This window comes from Myxocyprinus asiaticus, chromosome 39 (genome assembly GCF_019703515.2).
Source record: "Myxocyprinus asiaticus isolate MX2 ecotype Aquarium Trade chromosome 39, UBuf_Myxa_2, whole genome shotgun sequence".
Classification (NCBI taxonomy): Eukaryota; Metazoa; Chordata; class Actinopteri; order Cypriniformes; family Catostomidae; genus Myxocyprinus; species Myxocyprinus asiaticus.
In genome coordinates, this window is record NC_059382.1 from 5,748,543 (window position 1) to 5,773,126 (window position 24,584).

Here is a 24,584-nt window from a genome sequence, read left to right on the forward strand (position 1 = left end):
TGTAACGGAGAAAATGTAGCACGTTACTACCCACCTCTGGAAGTCAGCATGTTGTTTCCGAGAGTTCTGGTACCCTAGGATCTGCTACATTATGCGGACTCACCGACAAGCGGCATTTTCAATCAGACATGTTTGCATTGGCTCCAGTGTGCACCTCTTTGAACAGCATTTGGTAGGCTGTGGTTGCTGCTTCAGCGAAAGTTGATCGTGAACAGATCAAGAAACTGACAGACTCCATGGATGGAAGCCTCATGGCAGTTATTGAAAAGAAGGGTGGTTGTATTTGTCACTGAATATTTTTGAAAGGCCAAAAGTGTTATTTAATTTTCATTTTGTGTAACTTATTTGTTGAATTTACTCTAAAAATTGAGAATAAACAATTGAGTTGGGAAAAATTATTTTTGGAATTTAGTTGCCTAATAATTGTGGACACTTATATATTCCCCTGAGAAAGACAAAACTCACTTTTTCTTTGTTAAACTGAGAGCTTTGTGTTTGTTCAACAATAAAATTAATCCTGAGGAATACAATTTGCCTAATAATTGGGCACGCAGTGTAGTTACTAAGCTGCACTCTGTTCCTACCATCATGTATTTAGCATGCTAACATAAACTGCCACTAGTTAGTGCATAAAGAAAGAGATTTATATTAATTACTATGACATGTTTAATTTTGTTGGGTTACCCAATTCAATAACACAGCGTGTTTGAGTTTAGATTACATAGCAATTTTTAGCTAAAGGGTTAGTTCACCCACAAATGTAAATTCTCTCATCATTTACTTACCTTTATGCCATCCCAGATGTGTATGACTTTCCTTCTTCAGCAGAACTGAAATGAAGAATTGTATAAGCCCATTTCAGCTCAGTTTGTTCATACAATGCAAGTAAATGGGTGCCATCAGGCTGCTTGCTCTTTGACAGTCCAAAAAGCATATTTAGGCAGCATACAAGTATTCCACACGACTCTAGTCAATCAATGAATGTCTTCTGAAACAAATTGATAGGTTTGTGTAAGAAACAAATTGATAATTAAAATGTTTTTAACTTTAAATCGTAGCTTCCTACATCACACGACAGTAACATGATGTGTCGATTGCTGGCAGGAAGCGATTTTTAAAGCTAATACAGTTTTCAATTTATTTGTTAATATTTTTTACAGTCTCTGGTTATGTGAGATTGGCAAACTCGACTGATCAAAGTATGAGCTGACACCAGCCATCAAAGGATATAAATACAGACATGCACACACTCAGAAAGAGATTGGCTCCACTGCTGGTTCAGTATTGGTTGAATTCATTTGTGAGTACTATAAATGAAAGGAAGGTTAATCCCTCAAGGTCAAGCGCAGAGAGACATGTGGAGAGAAAATGTGACAGTCAACAAAGCAGCACATCTGTTATCTGGTTTTTAATGCTTCTGCTTCAGACATGTTGCTTAGAGGAGAGGACAGGATTGGGGACTATATACAATACTATGCTAAAGCTTTAGTGAACAATAAAGTGGAAGTCACTAAATTTTTGCAGCATATTGAAATCTTACTTATTCGTGCATGTAAATATTCCATTTGTTAACATTAGTAAATGCATATTAGGTATCATGAACTTACAATGGACAAGGTATTTTCTTTTTTTTTTTTTTTTACAGCATTTACTCATCTTTGTTAATGTTTGTTTATTGTTCCTGGTTAATTCATGTTAGTTCATGAGTTTCTCACACTACCATGTAACAAAGGTGTGTCATATAAGGCCAGTTTCACACTGTGCACATAAGCAGTATGTAAGTGTCACTGCTGCATAACTACAACAGGTCTTCAGAGAATTTGTATAATTTATATAAGTAGACATATGAGTTCTTATTGAAATCTCTGACCTCTGCAAATATCAGCATAGTTTGGGACTTTGTTGAGATCTTTTATGAAACTCTCAAGGAGACACACATGAGATTACTGGAGTCTTTTCTAAGGAAAAATATAAGAGAAGCAGGAGACTCCATATGCTCTCCATTTAATCTCACTGTTGTCTCAGAGAAAGAATTGACAAATTTATAAGCTCTCATTTTTTAGTAGAAAAAACTACGGAAATGCTGCAACCTGTTACTATAGGTTCTGAAATAAGTATGCGCTGCTTACACTTACAGTGTGAAACAGGCCTAAGTGTCTTGAATTCTAAGGCATGATCAACACATTATATTTCCATCTCAGATAGCTTTCCCCATTATGAGCAGACTCATGAAGAAGACCATAATAAAAAACAGCCACATGAAGAATCGGTCCAGAACCTTGGCCACTTTTTTCCACTCCCCAGTTCTTCTTGCTGTAGCTCTCTGGTCACGATAACAGTTTGCAACATACTCGATATTCCTCAAAAGAAGCTGCTGCTCACTAATGCACTGAGGTTTATCCCTAGCATCATGGTCCTCTCCTCTTCCTGTAGCCTTACCTGTTTCCGCCACCCCATCGGCGCCATCCATGCTAATGAACACGCCCTCCTTCCACACACCATATTGGCAGGTGGGGCGATTTCCTAGTGAGTACGCTGGGCTCATGATCTGAGACGTGCCTTCTTTGTCCTCAAGAAGTTTTGGAGAGACGCCATCTTGACTTCTCTCAAATTTGAACACTAAGTCGTCTTTCCCGGCTTGGCCGTTCATGTTGCAGTTGGAGTCGGGCGGCTTTTGGGAGTGAGGGTCAGTTTTTTCTGGTTGTACGGTCATGCAGTTCTCACCAACTTCATAGACAAAGCAAATCCTGGCAAGATACTCCAGGATGAATTTTTTGGCCCAGTTCGGGACGGGTCGGGCCTCTGGGCCACAGTGATGTATATTCATTATAAATATGGTGAGGGCAGTGGATGCAGTTATCATAGTCATTGTCGCTATGTAGTATTTTCCTTTAGAATGTAAAAGAGAAGGTTCAGAACATTTACTGTAAATATGTGTAGTGAATGTGTAGATCAAAATGCAGTTCAGAATTTCATATAATTTCAGTTTAATGTGGAAACTTATGTATCTGAAAAGACTGTAATAGTTGGTCACCACCACATTGTTTCCAGATAAATTGAAAATAAATGTCACATTTTAAACTTTTGATTATAACATATCTATTGATAAATATTAATGGTTGGCTCCACTTGGAAGACTTTTAAAGATAAATGAGAACATTTTGTGTTCTTCCACAACTGTACATTATAGTTAAAATATAATTATGTATTCCTTAAAAGTAGGCTACATCTACAGCGGTGGCGATTTCTTTAAGACAACACGGGAAGCACAGCTTCCCTTAACATTTCATCAAAATTGCACAATGACGTTTATCAAATTGCATGTAAACTCTCCATAATTCAGATAATTATTGTCCCAGTTCAATATTTAAGGTAACAAAAGTGCGCAACAGCATACAACACTTTCGTGATGTTATCTGCATGATTATCAGTGTTGGGTAAGTTACTCTAAAAAAGTAATTCATTTCTAACTACTAGTTACATCTTTTACAGTGTAATTAGATTACAGTACTAATTACTCTCTCTGACTGTCTGAAAAGTGATTGCATTACTTATTACTAAAACCCTGATCACCCTTGACCAGTTGAAAAATACAAGGATAGACATGAAACTGTTCTTTTAATTCTTTCAAATAAATCATATAAAATCAAATACATTATTCATGAACTGGCCAAAGAATTTAAGGGGGCAGTGTGAAATTAGAAAACATATATTTTAACATTAGACATTACATTTCGATTTTAAATTCACTATTGTTTTGTACAGAATTGTTCTATAGTCTATAAAGTATTTAACACAATTACATCAGAATTAACTGTAATTAAATTACTGAAAGATTAAGAGTAATCCCTTACTTTATCAATGAAAAAGTAATTTAATTACAGTAATTAATTACTTAGTAATGCATTACACCCAACACTGATGATTATGTCCCTCGGAGTTTGTGGACGCACAGCCCGTAGAGCCCCATTGAAGCCGTGCTTCAACGGGAGTCTACGGCAGAGGCGTCCCGTTGAATTCAGTGGAGCAAAAGATCAATGTTCATTGGACATTTTGGGTCCCGCCCAGACGCCATGCGTCTCTGGGGGTCTATGGGAGCTTCATGAGTGCTATTTGCATAAGGGAAATTATCTGATTGTTGATTAGACAGTGGGCTTTCAATCAATCTATTTTTATCCCGCCTGGAAGCCCGGCTTCTCTCTATGATGATTGGTCGAGCTCTCAGACTTTAGCAGGTTGAACCACGTATCAAACGGCCAGTCATTGAAACGGTGATGTACGTGAGCATTTCGATTTAATACACAATCACTGCCATTCATTAAGTGCAGAGTGATCAGAGGTGCAGAAAAAGTTGATTGCAGTTTATTTATCACAATTATATTAGTGATTAAAATCTTCACTTTTGCCTTTGGCAAGTGTATATGTTGAAAATAAAATTGTAAATAAGGTTCTGTATTTTGGGTATTTTATTTTTGTTCAGTAAGTTCACTAGTTATTTTTTTTTAAATTATTATTATTATCATTATTTTGTGTGTGTGTGTGTTTTCTGTGAGTTGGCAAGTGGCAACAGCTGCTTTTAGGAGCAAAATGACAGACACTGCTAATGTTGTTGACTTAATTTTGGTAAAAATCAATCAAATCTAAATGGACCATTTCCTGCAAAAATAATAATAATAATAATAATAATAATAATAATAATAATAAAATAGGAGATCAGACTTCACATTTAAGTCACCTTAGTAGAGAATAATAGAGAATAATCAAATAAAAAATTATAATAAAAATTAAAAATATGCGAGTACACTTTTTTTGGACCGACATCTGTGCTTCCCCTCTTTTGAAAACCACCAGCCGCCACTGATCTACAGCAGTTATGTTAATGTCTTTGAATTTAATTCTATTTGAATTCTTCTTTGAATTCACATTCAAATTACAATTCTGCATGCTTCAATTCTGTTAATTAGCTCAACTGAATGAAACGTAATTATTATTTAAAAGGTATTCTCTATTCAACTCTGGCACACAACTGTGGTTTTTACAAATACGTAACCATATCTATATTTTAACAAGCAGATGTAACTCACCTATAAGAGGTACATTCTCAGAAGGAGGCATAATCTCAGCTACCAGTAGCTGAAAGACGGTGAGGGCCAACATTACAGTTACACCCAGTGACACCTTCTCCCCAGAGTCTGCTGGCAGATAGAAGCCCAGCGGAGACAGGAATGAGATCATCACACAAGGAATGAGCAAGTTGAACACGTAAAATGAAGCCCTTCTCTTCAGTTTCAGAGTGTACGTCACATCTGGATATGGATCCGCACAGCAGCCGTACAGAATGACGTTTCTCTTGGCTGGCATTCCCAGCACCTCCCATTCCACGTTATCGACCAAGTCAGCAAGATCTGCACTGTCCATTGCATTCAGAATGTTCAGTTGGTTCCCGTTGTAGGTCCAGGACCCGTAGGTCAGACGACATTGCTGGGCGTCAAAGGGGAAAAAGGAGACATCCACCTTGCAGGAGCTTTTGGTGATGGCTGGAGCATCCCACATGATCTGGCCATCATGGCGAATGACCACATTGGTGTCCATAGTGCTAGTGAAGTGGTCATCAGCGCTGAAAGAAAAAGAATATACCACCAGAGTAGTGGTCGACCGAAATGGGATGGTTAATGTCCAATGTACATATATTTCTTCTTTCTTTTTTGGGGGGGCACAAATAATTGGTCAAGAATGGATTTTGAAGGCACAAGATCAGCAAATTTTTTCTGTGTTTTATGTTTTCTTTTCTAACACATTAACTCAAGTACCTAAAGGAATAGTTCGTCCCAGTTTTCTGAAACTGCATGATCGCTTTGTGCAAACAGACTGAAATAAGTTGCTACTCACTGACAGTCTTCAACAACACTGTGACCACATTCACACTAATCCGTTTTCATTTAAAAACTCTTATTTCAGTTTCTTAACATCACCGTCTTCCAAAGTGTGTGGTAATGGAGAGCATTTTCTTTCTAGTGTGGATGACAGGAGTAAAAGTAGCTAAACGAATGCGCTTTTAAATGAAAACCTGTTAGTATGGACATTGCGATTTCGTTTTGTCTCTTGATTTCGGTCTAATCTCACAAAGCTATCGTATGACTTCAGAAGACATGGAATATAATGCAAAGTATCATTTATAGTCATAAAAAACAGAAACATGCATTTCTCTGAACACTCAATGACAAGTAGCTTTATTAGGTGTTCAGCTTGTGCCTCCATATGGCGTAAGAGGGAAGAGTGAAAGTGAGAAAGACAAACCCGATACCAATCCGACCTACTTGTTATATAGGACTATATCTGGTCTCCATACATAACTACTAGGTATACGGATGGTATCAAGCCCGTCATAGTCATCTTTATTCCAGGTGAGATACGTGTCAATCCACACCTGCCTTATCCATAGATACGCAGTCAGAATCTGGTTACGCTCATCCTGAAACAGAAGGGGACACAGTCCCAGCAAGCATTAGAATTTAATAATTGAATGGAATAATAGCTTACTACTTATTGAATACTATGTTATATAAACTGCATACTGCATATTTTTTTACAGTAGGCATTATTCCATGATAAATCTTTCAAACAAGGTTATTACATGACTTCATGCATGCAGTGCATGTTTAATTCAGCGAGTGGAGTTCATCTTGGAAAATAAAAAGAATATTTTTTGCATTTTTGTTTACAAATGATTTGTCAGTCTGATAATTTAATCAGTCAAATAAGGAGATGCTAACAATCACTCTCTGATATTTCTTCTGATTCTTTCATTACACTGGAAATGTAAGGTCAAGTCGTGTGCACTGTGGCATATAGTTTTCCACCCAGTAAGCTTGTTATATTCTGCAAAATTTGGCAAATGTTGTACTGTAGGTAATCTGGATATTCTATAGATAAAGAAAATTAGCAAACTGTGCTCAGTATAAATATTATATACTGCAGCAATTGTAAGAGAAGTCTGCTAGTATGCTATTCCGAACATAACCAAGGTCAATGTAATACCACATCAACTTCCCTGGAAAATGTAATTGGAAGATTCTCATCTAAAGGGCAGGGGTCCTACATCCTAGAATGTGTTCACTCTGCCTCCTGATTCAACAAATTAGGTTAGCCTCAACTAAAGAAATGACTAATCTATTAAAACAGATAATATATACTGGATATACAGTAAATACACTTTTTTGGACAATCAGAAATCAAAATAATGTAAAATACACTTTGGCATTGTGATCTTGGATCTCCTTTATATTTCCTTCTTTTAAATATTTGTATTTATGGCACAATATTCATAATGCTAGCTTATTTAGATGCATTTTCCTGCTGGTCTGTTTTGCTGCTTTATGAATGGTTTCAGACACTTGTCAGCTGGTCAGACTGGAGAGACCAGCTTAAACCAGCTAAGACGAGCAAACCATCTTATCTGGTTTATGCTGTTTTTATTATCAGCAGGGTTGTTAGCGACTTAGCGAATTCAAAACGTCAATTTTTGAGCTCATTTCCTGGCAGGTAGTGGTCATGTGTATTATAAGGTTGATTACCATGTCAATGATCTGTGAGAGGGTGATCTGAAGTGTGACATTAAGGATGTCTTCTGTGTCCTCCACTGGTCTCAATGCACTGGTGTAGTTGCTGAATAAATCATTGAGCAGCCTCTGGGCATATATCCCATTGGCTCCTCGGCAGACTGGAACATGGACAGTGAGAAATATACGTTCTGTTTACATCTGGTATGAACATTCATCGCAGGTGATATATTAAAAATTGGACAGCACTAAACAAACAAGGTCCAGTATCCTTGTGATCTGGTTACAGAACCCAAATGCACATTTTTGGAAGAATATATCAGCTCTGTTGGTCCTCACAATGCAAGTGAATGGTGACCAGAACTCAGAAGGTCCAAAAAGGACATACTATAGGCAGTATAAGAGTAATCCATAAGACCTTATTGGTAAATCCATATCTTCTGAACCGATATAATAGGTGTGAGTGAGAAACGGATCAATATTTAAGTCCTTTAATTATAAATCTACACATTTGACCAGCCCCAACCAGTAGGTGGCTGAATGTGTTAGTTAAAGTGAAAGTTTAAAAGAAAAGCCTTTTAATAAAAAGACTTAAATATTGATCTTTTTCTTATACACACCTATCATATTGCTTCAGAAGATATGGATTTAACCACTGGAGTCTTATTGATGACTTTATACTGCCTTTTTGGGAGTTCTGGTCACAGTTCACTTGCATTGTATGGACCAACAGAGCTGAGATATTCTTCTAAAAATCATAATTTGTGTTCTGCAGAAGAAAGAAAGTCATACACATCTGCGATAGCATGAGGGTGAGTAAATGATGAGAGAATTTTAATTTTTGGGTGAACTATTTCTTTAATCCACATTCGGAGGTAACAAGAAAAGCATGTGTCCACATCACATTTCAAGTGTAAGCGCTTATGCCAACAATTAAGGACTGCACACTAACCTGTCAATCACCCATTTTGTGAAAAGAAGGGTTTAGGAGGTGTTATGCTGAATGACAACCTCAGTCACCATTTACTTTCACTGCATCTTTTTTCCATACAATGTCATAATGCATCTCCTTTTTTTGTTCCACAGAAAAAAGAAAGTCATACAGGTTTGAAACAACATGTGAGTGAGTAAATACTGACAAAATGTTGATTTGGGTGAACTATCGCTTAAATCGCTTAAATGTTTTGTGGTGAAGTTGTTTTATATGCTTTTGTGCTGTTGGATTAGATGGCTCAGACACACAATCCACAGATCTGGACACAGATAACATGCACATGACAGATGGCTCATTGTAAAGGAGTGAGTGAAAGGGATTTCCCGTTAGATTACTAATCTGATGCTATACAACAGAAAAGATAAATCTCCCATTAAAGAGTCGGCAGATATCCTGGATGCTGGATGCTATCAGGCTGGTTGGGTTTTGACACTATTTACACTTTTGGGTGGAATCAATCAACTTTTGAATGGGTTACTGTTTTAGTAGTCTATGCATATTAAAGTGGAATAGGAGAAAGTATTTTAACATTAGGAAAATTGCCTTTGACTTTAAGCAGATCAATGCATTTACATTTCATAGTTTCTCTTCTGGTAAAATGCCAGCTGAAATATTGATGACTCATCTTGCGCAGGGGTGTAAACAAATTTTTTTCCCCCAATAAAATGCTTTTTAGAATGAAAATGTCCCTTCCCCTAAAAACACCTATTCTGATTAGTAATTAGGATTGCCATCATTCCTTTATTAGCCAGGATGTCTTGTATTTTGGTCAAAAGGAAGCTGCAAAAGCACTCAAAATGCTCAAGCGTCCCGTATTCGTGTGGCGAAAATTTGCAAAACCCTACTAGCAATAGCAAGTAAATAAATTCAGTTTTGACTTCATGTTGACTTTTAAGAATACAGTTTTTTATTTATTTATTATGTTGTATTGTCACTAATGGTTTTCTTAACTTATGGGGTTTCTTGCAACCGGGCTCTGGGCTTTGCCAGATGTTCATCACTGCTTTGCTGTTTCAGTAAAGCATTAAAGAAAAGTCACAGGATTATCCTGTTGGACCAAAGATAGACCCCAAATGACAAACCTTTAAAAAAAAAAAAAAAAAAAAAAAACAGAACTAGATAAAGGAAAAACAACAGCTTTGAATCAGCACATTAATATCAAATAATGTATTTTTCAACCAGCAGTGCATCCTGCACCCCATTTTCACACGCTATTTTTCTGATCAAACACTGGACATATAGATCTGTTCTATATACAGTATAAATTTGCTTAAACAATCAAGAAGGCCTGCTGTAGACTAGCTTTCAAACACAAAGTGACCAAAGCGAATAACAATAGCACACTGGAAGCCTGTATTTAGCCTATATTTCAAAAAGAAAGCATGCATTACCTGGTGAAATCCAGCAGAGGATAAACAGGGCAAAATATTGCACGTTCATGGCAGTTATCTCGTAAATCACTTCACTGAAGAACAGGTTTGGTTAACGGGTGTATAGATATTCAATTAATTCAAAGTCCAGACCTCTCCACCAGAGAACAGCTGCTACAGCTGCTGTAAGAAAGTCAAGCAAACACAGAGACTGTTTAATCCTCAAAACAGTGCACATGTGTAATCCATTACACATGCATTACAGTGTTTGACATTATATTACTGGTGAACAACAAAACAATGCTATACCCTGCAAAGGTAAAACACAGTAATGATACATTTAGTCAAAATGAAATGAAATCTGATCTTTTTAGTGAAAGGTGGATTGACTCAACAATGCGCAGGTTCAGAGAAAACAGAGTGACAATTTATAATCTACATTTGGTTGGACAATCAAAAACCTCTGAAGCCATTTCTCTTAGTTTCAGTGTCGGCTTAGTTACTGTGTTTTGATTTTGTAGAGCAGAAATGTCTATCCAGTCTTTGTTTTCTATCCAGTCTTTGCCACTTACTTCATAAATTCTTAATGCATAACCTGTTATGTATGTACTTTGAAACATTCTTTTCAATTCTCCTGGTGATCAGAGAGGCACTCACTTTTAGTGTTTTCTTCAGACTTGTTGGTAAAATATTTAATATTTAAATACCATTTAACTGATTTTCACATTCATTTATCTTGTCAGAAATCATGCATACATGACTGCAAAAGTGTCTCTTAAAAAGGTGGAACTTATATGGTACCTTCAAAAACACAAAAATATTTTTAACTTAATTAAATGTACTATTTGCCATTTAACCAGAGATCTGCAATCATCTGATTTGAAATTACTTTCAATATAAAAAAAAAAAAAAGGAAAAAAGAAAAGAAATTCACAAGGTAAAACATCATAATGTGTAGTTGTAGAGCTTTCAATATAGCAAAGGGTGATTATAATTTACAAATCACTAATTTTTGTTTTTATTAGCATTTTTCATACTGTCCCAACTTTTTCGGAATTGGGGTTGTAAATAAATCTGAATAGTTTTTATTTTGTTTTGTGTTTTTTCCAAAATTTTTAGTGTTATTATATACATTTTGTATTCATTTTAGCATCTTTAGTAAAACATTTAACTTGAATTTTATTTAGAAAACAAATTAATATTTACTTCTATTAATTTCTTACAGTAATAGAATATATAGTTTGAGTTTATTTGAGTTTATTTCAAGCTATGTCCACCATGTGGCAGTATTTGCACATATGCAGCTAAAGAATGCAGAATTACCCAAAAAAGACTGAGGCTTACCTAATAATCATGTGGAAATTATGTGAGAAAAAAGAATGTACTTACCATATTCATGATACTAGATACATACATACAAGAATATTCATCATTCAAATAATTTAATTTCAGGAGATCTTTGATTTTGTTTATTTAAATTACCCTAATTATCAGTTATTAACTATATCTATTAGACTAATGATCAGTCTCTACTCATCTCAAACAGGTTTAAAATACATTTCAGTTTTTGTATTCTGAGAGAAATATGCCAACCAAAACACTATTACAGAAATCCCATTCATGTAGCAAAAACGGCCAGGGTTGGGAGGGTTACTTTTGAAATGTATTCCACTAAAGATTACAGAATACATGCTGTAAAATGAAATTTGTAACATATTCTATTAGATTACTCAAGGTCAGTAACATATTCTAAATACTTTGGATTACTTCTTCAGCACTGGTAGATTTTTTCACTTGTTTTGACTATAAAAACTCTGCCAGTACAGTAAGACAAAATACACATGTTAAAATACATTCTCTGAAAAACCTAAATATCTTATGCAGTGTTGTTTCTAAAACAAGATTAATCAAATTGATCTTGTTTTAAGGATTTTTAGATATTTTAACAGGAAAACAATGCAAACATTACTATCAAGAATATGATTTTTGCCCTAATATCAATGGTCTTACTAGAAAAAAAGAAATTATGATCTAACTTGAATTTTCTTGATAAACAAATATGATCGTGTCTAGTAACGTGCATGTAAAATGGCTAGAAATAGCATTTTAGCTTAGCGTAAAGTTGACAATTTACACAAGGTTTATTTCTATTTCTTCTGCTCCAAACTTACTTCAAACTTACTTCTCTGTCTGCTCATATGAATGTAACACATCATAAGAAAGTGTTTCACCGCTGTTCAAATGCACTTTGGATCACATCATTTATATGTATAAATGTTTTCCATCTGAAAGGTCTAAATATTAAATGAAACAAATGACAATAAAATGCAAAGTAATCTCTTCAGTAATCAAAATACTTTTTGAATGTAACTGTATTCTAAATACCAATGATTTAAATTGTAACTGTAGTGGAATACAGTTACTTATATTTTGTATTTTAAATACGTAATCCCGTTACATGTATTCCGTTGCTCCCCAACCCTGAAAACGGCTAAATATATTAATCAATGAAACACAGTGAAGTCCAACGCAGCTCCAAACAAAAGACAGATCTGTTTTTTCCTCCTTGCTTGCCAAAGGGCATAACACTGATTTCACTCTCAAATTTGGCTTGCGGTCAGGATTTACAGTAAGTGAATGAAGAGCAGTATTTGGATGAAACTACCGCAGCAGTGTCATGTGAGTCTAGGTGATTTTTCTTTCAAAACATTTTACTTGCAAATGCACTCTGAGAGATATGGGACCAAATCTACTGTTCAGTCATAGAATAATATGTTGCCAACAGCGGGGCATATTGTCACCATGTATGAGGGAAGTTGTCACAGTTAGAACCTGCCATTAAATGGCCTTTTATAGACTTTTCAGCAAAATTTAAAAAGTAAATTAATGAAACAAAGCAATTAATGAATTTTTTTTAAAAGGAAGCTTTCAAAATATCAGATTAATGTTTAGGCCAACTGAAAGTGCAATTAAGAAATTATATTACATTACATATAAAAAACAAAACACATATAAAACAAGACAACTTAAAACATTTAAAATGTGACAACTTGCCCCAACCTGACTTTCTCTAACACATGGATTCTATTCTATTCTATTCTATTCTATTCTCACAGTTTCAGCTATACCAAGAAGTAAAACTGCTTGCTGAAAATGGCAGCAGAAATAGCTCAGGATCCTTTTGTGCTAAAATCAGCACAAAAGAATGAAAATGGAAAGAATGAAAATCGCCTCATAAGCAGCCACAAACTCATCGCAGAAACCTGCAGAGAAAAAAAAACTGAACCCGAAACTAATGAGTATCATGTTTTGTAATTGTGAGGTAAGTGCGTAAAGCACAGATGTGCATGAACGGTTCCTTCTTTTTATTAATGTGCGCAGGAAAGTACACAGTCAGCATTTCACACAGAAAATATTTAATACTATTAAATTCTTGGCCTATGTGAAAGTGACCATTTGAATTGGCTCAGATAACCAAAATATGTAGAAATGGCACCAACTAAATGCCCTTGCTTTTGTTCAGCATTACATGACATCACTGTAAGTTTGTATACTCTTAATGTTGTTACCTGGCCACTGTAATACAGTAATACAGGACGGACAGACAGACAGAAAGAGGGATGGACGGATGGATAGAAAAGACAAAGAGGGATGGACGGATGGATGGATGGATAGACAGATAGATAATAATAAATAATAAATAGCTTGACAGTAATTATATGGAAAGAACTGCATTAGGATTCTTCAAAATATCTCCTTTTGTGTTCACTAAAAAAACATACCCAGCAAATGGGTTTGCAAAGACATGGGATTTGAATAAATATTGACAGAATTTTCATTTTTGGGCAAACTATTCCTTTCCTTCCCCAAGAACAAAATCCAACAAAGTAAAGTCAAAGTTTGTTTTCTTTTATTATAATGGACAACATAACCTACAATAAACTTGATTTAAAAAAAAAAATATAGGCCAACATCATATGCAGGTTTCAGTATATTTAAAGTAGCACACATGTTTTCTTGGATGCCGGTGGAGCGGGGTTGATAAAAGCACGAACTGCTTCTGTGAACACTTCCTTCACCCCGTCCTGACTGAGAGCTGAGCACTCCAGGTATTTAGTAGCCTGAATCTGTCGGGCCAACGCCACACCCTGTTGCTGGGTGAGAGGAGAGAGGTTCTTCTCCTTTAGCTTCTTCAGAACCTCCGGATCATCTCTCAGATCCTTTTTAGTCCCCACCAGCAGGATGGGCACTTTAGGGCAATGTTCTGTCACCTCAGGATGCCATTTTAGCTTGACATTCTCATAGGAGGTGGGGCTTGTCACACAGAAGCAGATGACAAAGACGTTGGTCTGCGGGTAGGAAAGGGTCCGCAGACGGTCGTACTCCTCCTGTCCTGCTGTGTCCCACAAGTTCAAGCTGATGAGTTTAGAGTCTACAGTCAGCTGTGCACTGTAGTTGTCAAAAACAGTGGGAACGTATTCTTTAGGAAAGGCATTGGTGGTGAAGGAAATCAGGAGGCAGGTCTTCCCCACTGCACCATCTCCAACCACGACACACTTAATGTTTCGCATTGTCATCCTTTCTTCAGCCTTAAATATCTAAAAAGAACAAAAAGGCGTTAACACTCTGACATTCATAAGAAATACTGTAAGTCAAAAACAGTTAATTAAAGACCTCTTGAAATGGCTCTTCAAGCACTAATAGCCACAACCCTCCAGTTTTGATTTCAGTGATGCAGTAACGCCAATACTGATAAAACAGAATGACATCGAGCATTCAAGAAGACCAGCATGGTTGCGTGAACTATGCTCGTTTCAAATTATCACGTGTGTGTGTCTTAGCTAAAAATGACAACCTCACGCCCACCAAACATTATGGTTCTGTCAATTATTTATTTATATCTTTCTCAGAAGAATGATTCTGCAGAACAAGTAGTCGTAGTGTGAAAATAGTCCATCTCATAAGGGTGTGTTTGTATCTTAACTTCTTAAGAAACAAAATAATAATTTCTGGTAATACCTATATATATATATATATATATATATATATATATATATATATATATATATATATATATATATATATATACACACACACACACACACACACACACACACACACACACACACATATATATACATCTCCAAGAAACAGGGAAATAAAAAAAAACATACAGTATGTAAACTAGGGGTAATAATACAAACTTTATTCTAATAATAATAATAAAAAAATAATAATTGTGAAAACAATTAGCTCACTTGATCAAAGACACCTTAATTGAGGAATTCCTGGGATGTAGGAAAAAAATTTAATGGCCATTTGTGTTTTAGCATTAACATCCCCAGTTATTATTACTTAGAAATAATAAATTAAACTATAGGCAAATAAGCTTATTCTCTGGAGACATAACATACATATAAAAAGACATATGGAGCTCATTTGACTATCAAATAGCACATTTTAAAATGGATGTCATTGTGCCTTTATGACATCATCGCATTCTCCTTTCAAATTTTCAAACCAGAAGCACAGCAGAGATAAAATCTGGTGTCATAATGAAAGCACATAATGAGCATGAAGTAAAGCCTAAGGTATAAATAAAGACTTTCAATGTAGCCTCACGGAAATCTAAAATGATAAATTAAGAGAGAGGTTAGGGAGAGGTTTAACTCACCGTGCATAATCCAAAAGAGAGTCCAGGCAATTCTTAATAGTAGTCTGAATAAAACTCTCCCTAAGAACAGTTGCACCGGGGACTGTAGGAGGAAGTGAGCGCAGCCTAGTGCTCTGTGAGGAAGTCAGTGACACAAAAAGTCAAAGACCTGGTGGGGAAGTTCAAAAACGATGCAGGCCATAAAGCAAAGTAATGGTGTGTCAAAAAGAAATACTTTTCGTGCATGTTACCAGTCACTGCATTCCTAACATTTCACCATTTAAAACATCTTGCACATTCAAGTCCCTTCAGTGGATGAATCCCATTTACAGTAAAAAAAGATACTGTAATACTGTATTTTAATCTAAATTTACATTTTAATTTTGTTTTACAGTAATGCAAATCTACTGAGAATCACCATTGAGAATAACAGGAGTTGAAGAATTTCATTAAAACATTTTATTTGTGTAATTGTCCTGAAAATAATGTCACAATGGAAATAAACCCTTAATGGTCCTGAAAACAGATATCATTTTTTTAATGGAAAATACACTGTATTGTTTTTTCTTTCAATTTTGGATGAAATGTAACCTAGATTCACCAGTTTCAGAGCCTACATGGATGTGTGAATCGTGTGAAATGTGTGAATTTCAAAACTAAACTGAAGGGGGTGCAACAGCTTCTCTGTAGGTTGACCTGTCATTGCCTTTACATATTGGAAAAATGTAAATTGTAAAAATTCAACTGTAAAATGCTAAAAGCTGTATGTTGTAATAAAAGATATATATATTTTTTAAACAATCTGGAATTTTAAATGATAGGCTACAATTAACGAAACATTAACGGAAACAAAATGAGAAGATTTTTGTTAACTAAAATAACAATAAAAACTGACATGATTGGAAAAAACTGAAACTAAACTGAAATACTTTTTTTTAAAATCCAAAATTAAATAAAAATGACCACAAATTAATTAAAGTTTTTGATACACACCGTTTATTATATTATTAAAATATATTCAGCCAAAAATGAAAATTCTCTCATCATTTATTCCAGATGTGAATGACTTTCTTTCTGCTGCAGAACACAAACAAAGATTTTTAGAAGAATATCTCATAGGCAGGATAAAAGTAATCCATAAGACTCCAGTGGTTAAATCCATGTCTTTAGAAGTGATATGAGAAGTGTGGGTGAGTAACAGATCAATATTTAAGTCCTTTTTATCTATAAATGTCCACTTTAACTTTAACTTTCACATTCATCTTATTTATTTATTTATTCATTTATTTTTTTATTTTTTTTGTTGGGGTATTTGACATTCTTTGTGCATATCGCTATCTACTTGGCAGGGAGGAAAATTAATAGTAAAAAAGGACTTGATATGTTTCTCACCCACACCTATAATATCCATTCTGAAGATATGAATTTAACCACTGGAATTGTATGGATTAATTTTATGCTGCCTTAATATGCTTTTTGGAGCTTCAAAGTTCTGGCCACCATTCACTTGGGTTGAATGGACCAACAGAGGTGAGAATTTTGTTTAAAAAATCTTCCATTGTGTTCAGCAGTTCAAAGAAAGTCATACACATCTGGAATGGTATAAGGGGGAATTTAAATTTTTGGGTGAACTCTTCCTCATCGCTCAAGAGGGCCACCAAATACACCCTGGTGAACTGTTCCTTTAATTAAACATGAAAAAGCCACTAGACAGAGGAACACAAGACTGCCCTGATCAATTTAAAGACGTTATACATATTTAAATGATACCAGTAAACGTTATAGATTTGGCATCCATAAAATACTAAAACTAAAATAAAAACTATAACTGAAACTAGAAAACACTATGAAAATGAAACTAAACTAAAACTAAGCAACCTGGTCTCACAGAATAAACGTTACTCTATATACATTTTTGAATTGTACGTGCCACTTTCTATGTTTCGCTACAGTTTCCTAGTGAAATGAACACTAGAGTCCCTACAACAACTGTGTGGTTTAATCACTGTCACACAAATCACAAGCACAATTGCTGATTTTGATTTTATAAAAACTTATTTTTCACTCTGTTACTCACCCCCCTCTATGGTATGGTATCAAAACACTTTTACTTTAATGCATGATTTGAAAAACAAAACATTTTAACACTTGTAGTACAGACCAACCTACATATACACACTTATTCCTATGTCATCAGCTTGCTTGGTATTGGTAACTCATCAAGTAGTCAGTAGGTTAATCCTAAAACTTTCTGTTTAATTCCAGGTGTAATCGAATTTTGAATATATTTTTAGAAAGCTGTTCAATGGGGACATGAACACATTTTAAGACAACAATTATTGTGTATTGTGAAAAGAGCAATTCAAATAAAATTGACTTGACATGACTGGACTTGAATCCCAGATTTCCGATGTGTTCTCAGACTGTTTGCAGCCCACTACATCACATTCATCTTACAGTACACCTAGAGTAGCACACAAGTTTTCTTGGTGCTAATTTGAGGACAGCGCGAACAGCTTCTATAAACACTTCCTCCACTCCATTCTGTGTGAGAGCTGAGTGCTCCAGGCATTTAGTGGCCCGGATCTGTTGGGCCAACTCCACACCCTGTTGCTGGGTTTGAGGGGCAAGGTTCTTCCCCTTTAGTTTCTTTAGAAACTCTGGATCATCTCTCAGATCAATTTTAGTCCCCACTAGCAAGACTGGCACATTAGGGCAATGTTTTGATATCTCGGGATACCACTTTGCCTTGACGTACTCATAGGACCAGTTGCTTGTGACAATGAAGCAGATGATGAAGACATTGCTTTGAAGGTAGGAGTAGGTCCGCAGACGGTCGACCCTTTGTCGCAGACCCTTTGTCCTTAGTTGTCCAACAAGTTCAGGCTGATTAGTTTCCCTGTGGTGTAGTTGAACAGATTGGGAAAATAATTTTTAGGAAAGCCTTTGGTGATGTAGGAAATCAGGAGGTAGGTCTTTCCCACTGCACCATCTCTGACCACAACACACTTAATGTTCTGTATTGGCATCCTTCTTTCAACCCTAAATAACTAAAAAGCACACAAGGGCATTAACACTCATAACATGTCAAACATAGTCCATTAAAGACCCCATGAAATGGCTTGACGAGCAGAGTTTTGACATTTCCTGGTTAACTGAATAAGTCATTTTAACAAATACAACCTTGTGGGGGGACCTGTGAGCACGATGGCAGCTTAGTTCTGTAACTCCGCCGACCCTAGTCATATTCAATGAATTATCCATGATAATTAACAAATTTTTTTGGCTAATCTTTAACTATTTTGTATTTTGCAACTACATTATGGCTTCACATCAAGGGAAATCCTCTGACAGTCAGGCGCAATGCGAACAAGCACATGAAATGGACAAGATGGAGGAGTCTCTTGCCACCATGATCGCTTCAGCGATGGAGAAGCAACAGGTGTCCATTGAAGCTCAGTTTAAAACCCTGCAAGAGAGATTAGACAACATTCAGACAGAGCTATCCGGCTATGCAAATGCGGTAAGAGAATTGCGTGACAGATTTTACAGTCTGAGCAGCCTAGTCAGTAAGACGGAGAAAAAGCAATGGAAAATGTTCAGCTAACTTGCGGCCTACAAGGAGAAACTAGCTGATTTGGAAGACCGGAGCTGCAGGGACAATGTACGCATCATGAACCTATCGAAGGTATGGAATCCTCTAATCTCTTTTCCTACATCTCAACGTCTTTGCCAGTATGGTTTCCTTCACTGACCGACATAAACCTGGAGATTATGAGAGCTCACTGCACTGGACCTCCCAACAACACTGGCAGGCCTCGAACAGTCATCATGAAGATGCTGCGTTTTACCGACCGTGATTGAATTCTCAGGGCAGCTAGGAAATCTCCACTCAAGTTCTACGGGAAAGACATCAGATTTACCACGGATTACAGTACCGTCACCATAAACCGTAGCCGCGTCTTCATGGAGGTCACCAGCAAATCACAGAAAATGGGCTATCAGACCTTTTTGATCTACCCGGCACAACTTAAACTGACTCGAGGTTCAACACAACACATCTTTAAATCCCCTGTGGAGGTTGAGGACTTTCTGAGTGGCTTCAGTGGGTCACACAGGAGAATGAAGAAGGGTAAAGTGACACAGCTCATATAATAATATTCCAGATACCTTAACTGAGATATCCGGGTCAGCAATATATATATATAGGCTATCTGGCAAACTATTGTTGTATTTGTTATTAATCGATTATTTATGGGTAGGGCAAAGGTGGTTCTACCGTGTCTCCCGACTTTCTCTGGGCCACATTGTCCAACAGTTGGTTATTGGTTCACCCATATGTTTTTTTTTTTCACTGGGAGTTGTTAATTTCTTCCATGTGTTTTCTTATTTTTGTGGGAAGTTGGGTGTCCGTGGGGTTTTGGCGACCATGGTGGGTGGGTATTTCTCCTTCTGTAGCATTATGTGCCGTTTGAAGGTTCAGTTCATTGTTTTATGCTTTTTCGATGGTATGGACCCATGTTGGTCAATAATTTTGGATAAAGAATGGCAACGGAAACTCCACATAATTAGCTGGAATGTGAATGGATTGAATGGTCTCATTAAGCATGCTGCCTGTCTTGATTATTTGCACAGACAGCACGTTGACCTGGCACTTATTTAAGAGTCACATTTTAGGAAACCAGATGTCCCGAGGTTCTCAAACATATATTATTACGTGGCTGCATCAACTTCATTAGACAGTAAAGCTCGGGGTTCAATTGTTGTGTTGAAACCAAGACTTTCTTTTAACATCTTGGAAAGGTATAGCTGTGAGGATGGTAGAGTGTCATACATAAAAGCATATGTAACGGGTCGGAATTTTGCTTTTCTTTCGATTTATGCTCCATCTCAGTTTGAACAAAAATTTGTTCCTGCTTTAACGACAACTTTATTATGAATCCAGCATTGTTTCCTTATCATCGGTGATGACATGTACGCTGTAGTTGATGTATCCCTCGACTGTTCCTGTTTGAAAAACTATCCATCACAGTCCTTATCGACTACTGCTCTGTGTAAATTTATGTCAAAATTTAGCTTAATTGATGTATATCGCACTCTTCATACTAATATGAGACAGAACATATTCTGTTCCTTCAGACATAAAAATTATTCTAGACTGGATTATATTCTCATATCTTCTGATTTATATTCAGAAATACACAGTGTTGTAATAAGGCCATGTCCTCTATCTGATCACAGTGTAGTCTCAGCTAAACTCTCTCTTGTGTCTGCTCCAACTAAGGCTGCATGCTGGTGTTTTAAAAACACACTGTTACAAAATAAAGACATTTGTGCAACGTTTAAAGAGAAATTAAGGTGGTTTATAGAGGTGAATGCCGGTTCAGTGGATGATCCTTGTTTTCTCTGGGATGCTATAAAGGGTTGCCTATGGGATTGCAGCTCATCTAAATAAATAAAACCAGATTAAGAGAAATATGCACTCTCGAGACAAAATTAAACAGGCTAGAGGGACGTCAGCAGAATTCATACTCTGAGAGTGTCCAACAAGAATTAAAGGTGGAGTAAGTCGGGGGCCTGGGTAGCTCAGTAGTAAATTTCGCTGGCTACCACCCCTGGAGTTCGCTAGCTCGCTAGTTCAAATCCCAGGGCGTGCTGAGTGACTCCAGCCAGGTCTCCTAAGGTCAACCAAATTGGCCCGGTTGCTAGGGAGGGTAGAGTCACATGGGGTAACCTCCTCGTGGTCACCATAATCTGGTTCGTTCTCAGTGGAGCACGTGGTGAGTTGAGCATGGTTGCCACGGTGGGTGGCGTGAAGCCTCCACACGCGCTATGTCTCCATGGCAATGCGCTCAATAAGCCACGTGATAAGATGCACAGGTTGACGGTCTCAGACATGGAGGCAACTGGGATTCGTCCTCCACCACCCGGACTGAGGCGAATCACTACGCGACCACGAGGACTTAAAAGCACATTAGGAATTGGGCATTCTAAATTGGGAGAAAAAAAAAAAGAAAAAAAAGAAAAAAAAAGGTGGAGTAAGTCATTTTAATCCAATACATTTTGTATCTATTTCTTATTCCGCAAATATCTCTTCACGGTCCGCTAGCTGTCCGTTCTGTGTGTGCGCTGAAAAAAAAATCCGGTGTTTGTACACAGCCCTGGCTCTGTAAATGTGAAAATAAACAAAGTGGATCAGACCGATCCACACAACACTAATGTGCAGGGGTGGATTTAGGCATGGGCAACATGGGCAGTTGCCTAGGGTGGCACCCTCACACTTCTGAAGAGCCCTGAAGGGAGGGGTGTGTTTGTTTGGCTGTTGAGTTCAAATATCAACAGTCTTTCTCAGGAATCGCTTACTCCACCTTTAATACTGACATGCGCAGAACTCAATTCCTTGTTACAGCGTAGAGCTTAGTTTTTGATGCACAAAACTCTGAGAACTTATTATTTCAGTGGGGCTAAACCAAGTCATCTCCTAACTCTTAGGTTGAAGAATAGTGAAAACTATTAATATATTATGGCAATTTAAAATCCTGATGGCTTGATAAGTGAACCCGAGGGCATTAATACAGAATTGAGGTCTTTTTATCAGAAATTATATAAATCAGATTTAGTCTTTAATGAGTCGGCATGTAATAACTTTCTTCAGGATCTCACTCTTCCATATCTCTCTGATGAGGAGGCAGCATCTCTGAATGCTCCAATTTCACTAGAGGAATTAAAGGTAGCTCTTATAGCCATGAAGAAGGGGAAGTCACCGGGATGGGTTGGAATTCCTCCAGAGCTATATCTTACTTTTTGGGAAGAACTGGGGCAGCCGTTGTTAAATATGATCAGTTACACTCTTCGTGAGGTTTCTTTTAATAATAATGCTAATATGGCCATTATTACTCTGCTACCTAAGCCTGACAAAGACATAACTCATTGTGGGAAACACTGACCGTTGTCTCTTTTAAATAGTGATGTCATATTGTATGCTAAATTCTTAGCCTGCTGTTTAGACATTTTCATGACTCAGCTGGTGCACAATGATCAGACCGGTTTTATTAAATCACGCTTGGCAGCTGACAGTGTACATTGGTTACTACATATCATTCACGCTATTAGTGGAAATGGTTCACCATGTGCTACATTGTCTTTAGATGCTGAAAAGCCTTTGACAGGCTTGAGTGGCAATACCACTGGACAGTTTTGGAACGCTTTGGGCTTGGTAGAGAGTATATAAATATGATCAAAGTTGTATACGCTAATCCTTCTGCAGTGGTCATGACAGGAGGCATTTGCTCATCACAGTTTTCCGTTTTGTGCGGGACTCATCAGGGGTGCCCTCTTTCTCCACTTTTGTTTGCCCTCTCCCTTGAGCCTCTTGCTCAGAAAATCTGCCAACACATCATGGTGAGACCCATTACTTTTTGTTACACCTCACATTGGATATCTCTGTACGCAGATGATATTTTATTATATGTCAGTGATACAGCTAATTCAATTCCACATGTTCTTTCTACTTTTAATTCTTTTAGTTCACTCTCTGGTTATAAGATTATCTGCACTGATGAATTTAAATAACTCTACTCTTCCTACATGCATACTGATAGTATCTAGTTTTAGGTATCTGGGAGTGGAGATTTTTCCATCACTACACACAATATCTTTAAGAAATTTTCAAAGAATATATAATCGCATAGATATGGATCTGACTCGTTGGTCTGCGCTACCATTATACTTACAAGCCCAAATTTCTGTCATTAAAATGGATGTTTTGCCTTGCATTCATTTGATCTCCTCTATGATACCACATCTGCCACCCACGGATTATTGGGCTAAATTTCAAGCATTGGCTTCTAAATTCATATGGAATGGCAAACCTCCTTGTGTCAAATCGACGACTATGCAGTGCAACAAGAATGCTGGTGGCCTTAAATTACCAAACTTAAAATTTTATCATTGGGCATTTATTTTGCGATCTCTCACAGTATGGTTCAATCCTGGATCTCTCGTCTCTTGGCAACCAGTTGAACTTAATCTGGTGCTACCTCATAGATTACAAGATTTAATATACTGTAATATTCCTTTAAAGAGCGCAAAGAGGCACTTGGGCCCAATAATATCATACCTTCTCTCTGTCTGACGCGCTGCATCAAAGTTCTCGCATAATGATCTTATATGGCATACTCACTCGCCGTTATTCCACAATTATAGTCTTCTCACGAATAACCAACCCTTTGTTTTTTCTAAGTGGAGCGATAGAGGTATTCATGTTTAATCCGACAAATGGTGGAAAGATGGTTTACGGATGTTTAATGACTTGCGTACAGAATATAACTTAACAGGGACCTCCTTTTTCTGTTATATACGCTTGAGATCCACCATGTGAGCTTATGGAGTTCCGTGGGGTACTACTATCCCTTCTCTCACATTGCACACAGTGCTAAAAGAAAAAGGATGTACAAATGGTATGGTATCATCTCTATATTTGTTGTTTTTGGAAGCCTCCTATAAACAACTACCAATATTGGACATCTGGCATAGAGGTATATGTGGTGCAAGCACAGATGCCAATAATGGCAATATTTGCTGGGATGCAACCCTAACCTACAATTAATTCATTACAAATTGGTTCACAGGATGTATCACACCCCCAGGAAACATTATTTAATGAAACTATCCCCTTCTCCTAATTGTAATTTATGTTCCGAGGGCTCCATAGCACTTATAAGCATATGTTCTGGGACTGCCCTGAAGTAAATAAGTTTTGGGTACAGATATCTGCGACTTTAAAGGACATTCTTGAGACTGATTTACCATGCTGTCCTAAACTTTTGCTGCTAACTGATGACTCATCGTACAGCTTTTCATTGCTTCAGAAAAGACTGTTATTCTCAGGATTTACAGCAGCAAAGAAAATGCATGCCTTACGCTGTCAATCTCCACACACTCTCGTCTGGTCACGTTGGATGTACTTCTTCTTAGACATTGTGAACATGGAATTATCAGTGGCCAGA

At 36.9% G+C, this 24,584-nt stretch overlaps 2 protein-coding genes and 1 pseudogene across 2 annotated transcripts; all 3 read right to left on the bottom strand.

The window, feature by feature from the left end:
• Positions 1-2,060: 2,060 nt before the first annotated feature.
• Positions 2,061-10,073, bottom strand: chrna10a (cholinergic receptor, nicotinic, alpha 10a). The gene is made up of 5 exons (XM_051679396.1): positions 9,945-10,073; positions 7,575-7,720; positions 6,318-6,472; positions 5,085-5,617; positions 2,061-2,889 (listed from the first exon to the last, which is right to left on the bottom strand). Exons 1-5 carry the CDS (start codon positions 9,991-9,993, stop codon positions 2,198-2,200), a joined length of 1,575 nt encoding a protein of 524 aa, XP_051535356.1. The 5' UTR covers positions 9,994-10,073; the 3' UTR covers positions 2,061-2,197.
• A 3,743-nt stretch (positions 10,074-13,816) lies between these two features.
• On the bottom strand, positions 13,817-15,732 carry LOC127430214 (rho-related GTP-binding protein RhoG-like). Its single transcript, XM_051679809.1, has 2 exons — positions 15,598-15,732; positions 13,817-14,521 (listed from the first exon to the last, which is right to left on the bottom strand). The coding sequence occupies exon 2, from the start codon at positions 14,498-14,500 to the stop codon at positions 13,919-13,921; it is 582 nt and encodes a 193-aa protein (XP_051535769.1). The 5' UTR covers positions 14,501-14,521; positions 15,598-15,732; the 3' UTR covers positions 13,817-13,918.
• Positions 15,733-18,040: 2,308 nt separating this feature from the next.
• Positions 18,041-19,977, bottom strand: LOC127430001 (rho-related GTP-binding protein RhoG-like; annotated as a pseudogene).
• Between the last annotated feature and the right edge of the window lie 4,607 nt (positions 19,978-24,584).

Bases quoted from the DNA above. Each gene is read 5' to 3' on its own strand.
- LOC127430214 (XM_051679809.1), bottom strand. From the start codon at position 14,500: ATGACAATGCGAAACATTAAGTGTGTCGTGGTTGGAGATGGTGCAGTG.
- chrna10a (XM_051679396.1), bottom strand. From the start codon at position 9,993: ATGAACGTGCAATATTTTGCCCTGTTTATCCTCTGCTGGATTTCACCA. The intron at 7,721-9,944 runs GTAATGCATGCT...TCCATGTTCCAG, and splicing joins CCTCTGCTGGATTTCACCAG to TCTGCCGAGGAGCCAATGGG. The intron at 6,473-7,574 runs GTAATCAACCTT...CTTCTGTTTCAG, and splicing joins TCTCACAGATCATTGACATG to GATGAGCGTAACCAGATTCT.